Here is a 10,710-nt window from a genome sequence, read left to right on the forward strand (position 1 = left end):
CAGTTCTTTAAAAAAAGGGAAACTGCAACATCCATAAGTCAGAGGTGGAAGCGGGTGGAATTAAAGGGGGCAGGGGGAAATATCAATATAATATTTTAAAAGAATTGAAAACAGTACAGTTTTCATAGGAAACAGATTTTTTAAATGTACATTCATGACTACATACACTAAAAGTTTCTGTGTAATCAAATTTTATTTCTTTAAAAACTAAGTTACTCAAATTAGGAAGATAAACCTTACTTTCAAATTTTTATGGTCTGTAGAGAGCATTTATTCTATTTGATCGAGTACTTTGCTAACAAAATGTTTAATTCCATAAGAGAACATTTGTAAAAAAATGAATCAGCTGTACTTTCTGCCTGTTTGTATTATCATGAATTTATTGTAACCCAGTCCCAGGATGGAATAAAGGACAAAGATTGAATTAGATATAGTTTAAGATTTGTCATGCTTTTGTTAGAGGTTTAAGAAACAGAATGGAAAAACTACAGTAAAGTTACAGGAAGATTTTATTATCTCATTCATACTTTATATTATGAATTTTAGGAAATAAGGAACACAGGTGGATTTTTACAATGACAAACCAAAATAGAAATAATTTGGCAGATTATACAGTATATTTGATCATCTTTTTCTATTTTATGTCTTTTTATAAGTATGAATTGCTTTTATTTGGTTTGTCGATTTATTCACTGCTTGAGTTTTATTAAGAAATGATGTTTGTAACAAAAGTTATTTACAGGTGGAATCTCTGGGAGTGTGTGTGTGTTTGTGCACATGTGCATATGCATGCACACACATTCATGGGAGAATTCATGATTTGTTAGAGTTCTTAATTATCTTAAACATATAAGATGTCCCATTCACAACTGAACCATGAATTTTTAAATTTTTTCTACAGTCATTTAACTATAAAGTTTTCTCTACAGTCTCATGTTATAAAGTTAAAGCTCCTCAAATTTCTTGCATTCCTCCTTATAATAAGAATTTTTAATTGTACTTTTCCTGTATTAATCATTATTATCTTAAGTACCTGAGACTGGATTTCCATTATGAAGTTTCTTTTTTTCCTCCCTTCCTTTTTTTGGTTTAATGGACAGATTGCTATTTCTTTGCAGGGCACATTCATTGAAATCCCTGCTAGCAATATTAGAAGAGTTATTGCCAAGAGGTTAACTGAATCTAAAAGTACTGTACCTCATGCATATGCTACTGCTGATTGTGACCTTGGAGCTGTCTTAAAAGTTAGACAGAATCTGATCAAAGGTTAGTAAAGTTGAATTTACTTAATGCAATACACGTGCTAACTATCATGTGAAATCCTTTACTTATGAAATGTACATTTTGTAGCTTTTTATTTCAGTTTCATCATCCGGGCATATTTAATGCTAGGGAAAAGAATTAGTTCTCTTTTCCTATAAGAAATAAATTGGTTCTGTAGTACTGAATAAATCATACTTTTTGGTATGATACCTGAAGAAAGCAGTCCTTAACGTTTTAGAAAGTTTAAAATCCAAAACTGGTTTAAGCATATTTCATATTATAAATTTTGTCTTAGATATCACTCTTCTTGATACAGGTTCTTATTTTTTAATTTCTTCAAAGTGCATTTTAGGTTATTAAATTTGTAATATTCCTCCCCGAAATCAATTGAAACTAAGGTTACTGAAAACATAAGAATCTTTAGCATGAACTGATGTGTTGTTTCTTTCTTTCCAATCTGTATAACTTTTATTTCATTTTTTTTGCACTATTGCACTGGTACAGTGATGAATATAAGTAGTAAAAATAGACATTCTTGCCTTATTCTTAATCCTGGGAGAAAGTATTCAATCTTCAATGTTAACTGTAGGTTTTTGTAGATTTTTTTTTTCAGGTTGAGGAAACATTTCTAATTTGCTGAGATTTTTAGCAAAGATGGTTGTTGAATTTTGTCAGATGCTTTTTGTACATCTTTTGAGATTATTTTTCCTTGTCTGTTACTATGGTGAATTTTATTTGTTAATTTCCAAATGTTGAGTCAACCTTGTTTACATGAGTGATTCCTCATTCATGAGTGAATACAACTCGTTTAATCATCAGTTTTCTCATAATTGCTTGGTTCCATTTTTTAAAATTTTGCTAAGAATCTAAATCTGTGCATATGAGAAGTACTGACCTGTAGTTTTCTTTTACTGAGATTTTTTCGTGTGTGTTACTGGATCTCACCCAATGAGTTGGGAAATGTTTTTCTCAGCCTTTATTTTCTGGAAGAGTTTGAGTAGAATTGCTTTTATTTTTAATCGTTTGGTGGAATTTCTCAGTTAAGCTGTTTAAGCTTTTGGCTTTCTTTATGGGAATATTTTTAACAATGAATTCAATTTTTTAGATAGATCTGAGTTATCTTGTTTCTTCTTAATTGAGCTTTGGTATTTTGTGTCTTTCAAAGAATTTATGTCATGTAAGTTACCAATTTATTGGCATAAAGTTGTTCATAGTATTACTTTATTATATATCTAACATCTATATAATCTGAATTGATGTCCCCATTTTTGATATTAGTAATTTGTGTTTTCTAACTTTCTTCATTACTCTAGCTAAAGGTTTATCAATTTTATTGATCTCTTCAAAGAGCCAGCATTTCATTTCGTTAATTGTTTCCATACTTTTGTTTTCATTGATTTCTGCTCTCGTCTTTATTATTTTCTTCCTTTGTTTGATTTAATTAGTTCCTCTTTTTTTAGTTTCTTAAGGTGAAAACTGAAATCAATAAACTTTGCCTTTTCCTAACATAAGCATATAATGTTTTTAAGTTTCCTTTAAGCAGTTCTTAACTGTATCACATAAATTTTGGTATGTTTTTATTTTCCTTTTGATTTAAATCAAGATATTTTCTAATTTCACTCGTGATTTCTTTTTTGATCCTTGAATTATTTACAAGTGTAAGTTTAATTTTCAAATATTTGGAGACTTTTCCACTTTCTTTTGTGATTTCTAGTTTCACTCCATTGTGTTTAGAGAACACACACTTGGTATGATTTAAGTCTTCTCAAATCTGCTGAGATTTATTTTATAATAAGGTCAGGCTTGACGAATGTTTCATTAGTATTTGGAAAGAATGCATAGTCTACTTTTGTTTTGAGAAGTGTTCTATAAATGACAGTTGAAGTTGGTTGATGGTGTTGATCATGTCTTCTGTAGCCTTACTGATTTCCTATCTACTTGTTCTATCAGTTCTTGAAGGAAAAGCATTAAAAACTCCCAATTGTAGTTGTGGATTTATCTGTTTTTTCCTTTTTGTTTTATTAGTTTTTGGTTCATGTGTTTTAAAGATCTGTTATTAGGCACATATACATTTAGGATTTTTTTTGTTTTGTTGATGAATAGACCTGTCATGTAATGTCTCTGCCTGTTCCTGGTATAATATTTTTTATCCTCAAACCTTCTTTATCTGATATTGATATAGCCAGTTCAGCTTTTTTTATTAGTGTTTTACATTATACTTTTTAAAATCTTTTTACTTTTAATGTTATCTAGATCTTTATATTCAAACTGGATTCTTGGAGAAAGCGTATAGTTCTTGCTTTTTTATTCAGTCCTACAGTCTGTCTTTTATTTAAGATGTTTAAACTACTCACATTTAATGAATTTATCCTTTGTTTTTTCTTTGTACAATTTGTTATCATTTGTACCATTTTTTGTCCTTTTTCGTTTGTCCCATTGCTTCCTATTTTTCCTAATTTCTTGTCTCCTTTTAGATTACTTACTTTTTGTTTGATCTTATTTTACTTTTCTCAATTTTATTTCTCCTCCTCTTATGTGGGTTCCCTTAGATAGTATTTACAATATAATTCTTTAACTTATCACAGTCTACTTTCAAATTTTTATTACACCACTTAATGTATAATGTAAGAACCTTACAACAATTTGCCTATATTTCCTCCTCCTAAAAATAATAGCATGATAATAGCATTATGAAAATAATGCTATTATTTTCATGTTTTACTTTGACACGTGATGAAAGCCCCAGAATATATTCATAATGTTTTTTGCTTTAGAAAATCAACCTAGCTTCAGTTTCACTGATTTTTTCCCCTCTACTGTGTTAAGTCTGTGAAGCTTGACTATGAAAAAAAATCTTTACTTTTGATAACGTGGTATTTCCCTCTAGATTACCATTGGAATATTTTTATTGTCTTTATCTCTCTGCTCATATTTCCCGTATGTTTATGCACATTGTCAGCCCATACTCTGTTTTATACTTTCCCATACTCAGACAGTGGTTAATCACTTTTTGTGCTTGTCTTTTCTTGGAGGGAATCATCACTCTCTGACATTCAGGTCACCTGTTTCCTAACTCAGTTCCCTAAAAGTCTCAAGGAAGTTATGATTTTGTTGTTTACCCTGTATTTCCTCCAGCCCTGTTAGGATGAGAATAACTTTCTCTTGTGGCGTTCTACATCCTAAGTGAAAGCAGGACTGATAAATCAGTTTAGATATAGTCTTTCAAGATTACATAAGAATAAAACCTGACAGCTTTTAAAAGTTCGAAGAACCAAGTGGAAAGCTATTTCAGAGCAAGTGATGAATATTCAAAAAGTTAACCATTGAAGTTCCCTTTATAGGTCTTAAATCATACGTGTTCAGTTATGATATAAAGGTTATTATGGGTTAATTTCCCTGGTTTTTAACCTCTCATGAGGCAGGACGCAGTACTGTTTTAGTGGAGGTATAAATTAGTGTAATATCTTTGCATGATCCAGGTTTTATATGTCCTTGCAATTAGGAATTTTCTGGTGTTTCTTCAAAGAGCCCACATTATCTGTGTGTCCTATGTATCTCCACTCCTCTATTAAGCTATGATATGTAACATTCTATAAACATGTTCCACACTTTCTTTTATACAATATGCAAATGAGAATGTCCAATATTCTTATACAAACTGTTTTTTACTCTCTCCTTAGTAAGTGTCACCAACACTCTCCTTTTTGTATGTTTGAAAATATCTGTAATAAAGAGTTAAATAAATAAACTTGAAAAAATTTCCTTTGCACATGTTAGATTTGAGATGCCTAGTAGTCATGTGAGTGGAAGTGTCATGTAAAAATTGGATATATAAGTCTGAAGCTCCAAATACATCAAGATTAGAGGTAGAATTGGAGGAATCATTATCATATAAATGGTATCAAAACCATGGAACTGAAAGTTCTCACCTGGGTACATTCAAAGGAAGAAACTGAAAATTACTTAACGATAGAGAAGAAGAAAACCAGAAGCATATAGTGGCAAAGAAGCCAATAAGAGATGGTGTTTTAAGATGAAAAAAGTGATCAACCGAAGAATACTAAATGTTCGAGTCTGATTGGGGCAGAGAATTTTAAGTGAGGTCTATGGACTCAGGCGGTAGATTTGGAAATCACCAGCTGAGGGAGCTATGAGAAGTAAGCATAATGAGTTTTTAAAAGATTATATTATGTCCACATATTTGAATTTATGCAGACCCTAGCCTTTTGTATGGGTTATCATTAAAAGTTTCTTATCACTGGAAATCCATTTATGTTTCTATTTCTAGAGAGGTTTTTAACAACAACAAAAAAAATTGTGTGTTTCTGGACATTTGAATTAGAAAAGCTATGAACTAAATGAGCAGCTGACAGTTACCATTGACAGTTCTGTAGTATTTATGGTAATGCGTCTTAATCTCTTTCTGAAATCTCCAGCATGCCTTTGGAATGAGCTGTTGTTTATGCAAAATTCCATGATACTATAATAACAGGATTCGTGAATCCTGCCACATACCATTGACTTGATCTTGATCATAAAGCTCTTACAATAAAGAATCAAGTGTAGTTTAAATTTTCCAGCACTTTCATATCCACTGAGAAAAGCAAAAGTATAAATCAAATGCTTTCATTATGATCAGCTCTGTAGGGAGGGAGGGGACCTCAGCTTTATCTTAAAGTCATTATGTATACTGGAAGGAAATTAATTCAAATGGATTCATCATAAAACTATTCATCATTACACTAGGACCTACGCTAACATTGTTTCATCGTTGGCATATGCTATATCCTGTTTTCATAAATTAAAAGCAGCTCTTATTTAATGCAGTGATCTTAAATTTTTTGTCGTTTACCTCAGTAGTAAAAATAAATTTTTGAGCTACTCCCATATATGTTTCTTTAAAGTAACTATGTGTACCACTGTTCTGATGTAATCAGTATATTATAAAGCATACACAGAAAAAGGACATGTGAAAAGAGGGAAAAAAATGAATCATTTCATAAACTTCTGGTTATACAAACCACAGAAAGACCATTTGTCTTCAGAGACATAGGAGTCGATTCTTTTCTTTCTGATTGTGCTTATGATGTATCTTGCAAGTTCTCATGTATGATATCTGAGCAATTTAAAAAAATTGTAATCAAGGCCCAGAAGTAGACTTTTACATTCATGGTTAATATTATTTATCAAGGACCTCATAAAATGCAAGTTTTTCTGATTAGGAAATCCTTACTGACTAAGCAAGCCAACAAACAAAAACCTATAGTTTTTCATCATTGTTTGTCAGTGTAGTCCATAATTTACAAGTTTGAAATGGTCAGTGTTAAAGTTTATTATGAGCATTAACTTTAATATTCTTGTTTTTCTTTCAGGTGACCTTAAAGTATCAGTAAATGATTTTATCATTAAGGCAGCAGCCGTCACCCTTAGAGTAAGTAGCAAACCTCGATAATTTTGGCCTCTAATGTAGCCTCACATCTTTGGATTTTTATATGGTAACTAGAACTCTTAAAGTCACATTTTATAATTTCATTTCTAAAAACATTCTATCATTTGATCTTACTAACTCAGTTTTACAAATAAAGAAACTAAGAATCAAAAGGGCTTATAACTAATTATAGCAAAGTAAAGACCACTTATTCCACGAATACTAATTGATCCCCTAGCTTGTGCTAAATATGCTTCTAGGCATTAGAAATATGATAGTGAATAAAAGTCTCATGTTTTCTGCTCTCTACATATATTCTAGTTGGGAGAGACAAACAGATATACATCAGATAGTGAAAGTGCTAAGGACAAAAAGCAGGGTAAGGGGACAGAATAACTAGGGATGTTAGGAGTTAGCCAAGCAGATGTCTGCTAGAAGATTGTTGAAGACGGAGTTGTGAGGAGCGGGCGCGTCACTCAGAGACATGGCACTGAAGATAAAGTATGCTAGAGTGGAGCTGGCAGGAGCCAAGGGTAGGAAATGAGATTCAGAATTTTAAAAAGAGGATGGAGTCGAGGGCAGCCAGAAGTACATGAGGCCTTGGTGGCCATGGGAAGGGCTAGGGATTTTATTATGAATGAGAAGGAAGTCTTTGGAGGGTTATGAGCAAAAGACTAACATGATCCGACTTATATCTTAAAGAGAAAAAGGAGAGCCCGCCGTCGTGGTTGTGTGGAATACAGCCTGTGGAGAGAAGGGTTGAAGCCGTGAGCTCCCTCAGGAGGCTGTAACAGGTGACAGAAGCTTGGACTAAGGTGGTAGCAATGAAGCTGCTGCAAAGTGGAGATTTGGGTTACATTCAAAAGCAGAGCCAGTAGGATTTTTGATGGATTGGATGTGGGATGTGAGAGAAAGAAAGACGAGGATTTTGGCCCAAGGAATGGAACACATAGAGCTTTCCATGTACTGAGATTGGGAAAATGAGAAAGGAGCAGGTTTGAGACAGAGAATCTCGAGCTGGGCTTTGGACATAGTGTATTAAGTTTGAGAAGCCTGATAGTGTCCCAGTGGAGGCGGCAGGAAGGCAGGCGAACAGTGGAGGTGTCTGATTGGAGATGTAAATGCGAAGCCCAGGCTTCCCGACTTCCTGCTCTGCAGTTTTCTGGCATGCCTTCTTTCTACAACTGGGCCATTTTTCTGGATCACTGCTTAGTAAGTGCTGTAATTAAAGTGCATTTATAAGGAATTTATTTTTCTTGAACAACACAATAATAAAGAATTTTAAAGGTAATACCCTTTTCAGTTGTTCCTATCTAAATGTTCACATGGCTTTTGTCTTTTGACCAAATAATATTTTGAATTATACTAATGATTTTCTAATTATGAATTATTTTTTGCCCTTTTTAAGTGAATCTCTAGTAGTCATTAGCTGCTTGTTAATACTGCATTTCACAAATTTGTATCTGGACCCATAGTAATTATAATTTAAATTTTGTGCTAGCTTTGTCAGGCTTTTTTTTTTAAATCAATGGCTTCACTAAAATGAATTTGTATACCTTTTTCCTTTCCTTTCTCTGTGCTTGTTTCAGTATTATAGAGATTATTTCTTGAAGTTCTACAGAATTCACCAGTAAAAATATCTGAACCTAGTCCTATTTTGAGGAGGGAGCTTTGGCAACTTTCTCATTTTTTCCCCCATAATTAGTAAGCTGTTTAATTTTCAGCTTTTTCTTGAATCAGTTTTGGAGACTTTTATATTCCTAGAAAGTCATTCATTTTATCTGTATTCCCAAATTTACTAGCCTTGAGCCATTTAAATTTGTTTCTTATAATTAATGCCATCAGTACCTGTCTAGTTTTTATTTTTTCATATTTATATCCTCTTTTTTATGTTGACTCATTACATATTCCTTCATTTCCTTAGGTTTATTTTGGTTAGAGATATTTTGGTAGAAAACGCGAATGTGTAATTCATTATAATTATTTTTTATCAATAAGATGATTTAAGATTACAAATTTCCTGTTGAGTGCAACTTAGGTTATATTCCATAAGTTTTTGTTACATAACTTTGTAATTAAATTTATTTGCCAAATATTCTTTATTTGTGTGCAGGGTTTTTTTCCTCTTTACTATTGTCTGAGAAGAATTTAAAATCTTCTGAGGGGTTTGGACTTCATTGTTTATTATTTTGACATAAAGGCATTGTTGAAAGAATGAACTGAGCTTTGAAAGATGGAGAAGTGAAAAGGACATTTTAAAAGTGATGAAATGGAAATGAGCACAGTATGACAGTGAGAGGCCCAAGTAAAATGGAAAATTGATCTTAGGGGATTGGTCAGAAGTCAAGTTAGGTAGGTAGGTAAAACCACATTGTGGGTTGCTGTGCTTACATGTCATACAGGGAGACTTGGATCTTATTCTACAGAAAGCAAAGAATTTTCAAGAAGAGAAATTTGTTTTTGATTTCTATTCTTCAGCATCATTTTCTTCTGTGATATTTGGCAGCATTATCAGTGCACCTTGTTTCCAGGCACATAGTCAGTATGTCTGGTTTTTTTCTTCCTCAGTGTAGTTATATGTATATTAAATAGATAAATGCTAACATGTGGGATATATCATATGTTTATAAATGCTAACATGTAGGATATATCATATGTTTAGGAAATCTCTCTTAAATAGGGAAGTCATTTTTAAGGGCCTGCTCATGTCTGCCAGGGCTGTGCTAGAAAGTCAGGCTTCCTTCCTGCCGCAGGGACATAGTGGGTGAACGTCACCACCCTTCTTCCCTCTCCTATTCTCCTCAAGGTCATGCTGGTCAAATATTGAGGCAGGACATATAGCAAATGGTCTAACACTTCTTAGCAATCAGGTTTAACAAAGGGAGCCTCTTTTTAAACCATGATATAGAAATCAAAATATGTACTTCATCAGTTTCCTTAGGCTTGCTTCAAAAAAGATGGTACGTTTAATTATTCTTCCCAAACATAAAAGATATTTAACACAGAGATCCAAATCATTTTTTCAAACTGAATTTTTATTTCCTTCTGTCTAGCTATATTCACTCTCAGATATGCATAATAATGTTACTTATTTTTTGTAACCACCTTGGTCTAAAACTGCTTCTTTAGTTAACATGTTTTTTTCCTATTTCTGTTTTCTAGCAAATGCCCAGTGTTAATGTAAGCTGGGATGGAGAGGGCCCAAAGCAACTGCCCTTTATTGATATTTCAGTGGCTGTGGCAACAGATAAAGGTTTAATTACACCAATCATAAAAGATGCTGCTGCTAAGGGTTTACAGGAAATTGCTGACTCTGTAAAGGTATGCCTTAAATACTGTTCTTCCAAAATGTTAGCATTTACTTTCTGATAAAGTCTTGACATGATCTGGTTACTCTATGATTGATATATGTATATCTGTATATAGTTATATATATTTATATATATACAGGTGTGTGTGTGTGTGTGTGTGTTTCCAAGTGATCGTCATTTGTGTATATGAGGTTTTAAGGAGGTATCCAGGTATGACCCATTTTAAGAATATTTAACATTCAGAAATTTAGGGATAACATAAATAACAACTGTATTCAATTTATAGACACATTCTTTACTTCCCAAAGTTTAGAATTCAACTCCAAAGATAATATTTTAGACAGATTTTAAAGTTTAAGTTGAAACTATATTTCTGTGAAAGTGATAATGGATAGACCTCACTGTTAACATCATTTTATTCTTAAAAGCTTACTCATTTCCTTTCTAGAATTGAGACCCTCGTACTTAGTATTCCAGAAGCAAAAGTACTTTATTTTTCCATTTCTTTTTTTAAAGCATTTTTGTAACTCCAGTATGGAAGAATCTGATTTCACTAAAAACATCATGTTGCACAGGCAGGAATACAGGGAGTAGATCAGCTTTGACAGCCTCAGTAATTTCTAAGGGTGTTTTGAGGGCAGAAATATCACAAGCCTTGAAGTGTTAGCATTGAACATTTCAGATTCATTTAGATAAGTGATTTTTATT

At 32.5% G+C, this 10,710-nt stretch overlaps 1 protein-coding gene across 1 annotated transcript in view; it reads left to right on the forward strand.

Moving 5' to 3' along the window:
* PDHX (pyruvate dehydrogenase complex component X) overlaps positions 1-10,710 on the forward strand; it is a 58,351-nt gene that overhangs the window by 35,812 nt on the left and 11,829 nt on the right. The window contains exons 7-9 of the mRNA XM_006908031.3: positions 1,119-1,266; positions 6,636-6,694; positions 9,854-10,012. Coding sequence (XP_006908093.1) covers positions 1,119-1,266; positions 6,636-6,694; positions 9,854-10,012 — 366 coding nt within the window. The remainder of the gene's footprint in view (positions 1-1,118; positions 1,267-6,635; positions 6,695-9,853; positions 10,013-10,710) is intronic.

Source organism: Pteropus alecto, unplaced genomic scaffold (genome assembly GCF_000325575.1).
Source record: "Pteropus alecto unplaced genomic scaffold, ASM32557v1 scaffold71, whole genome shotgun sequence".
In the NCBI taxonomy this organism is placed as follows: Eukaryota; Metazoa; Chordata; class Mammalia; order Chiroptera; family Pteropodidae; genus Pteropus; species Pteropus alecto.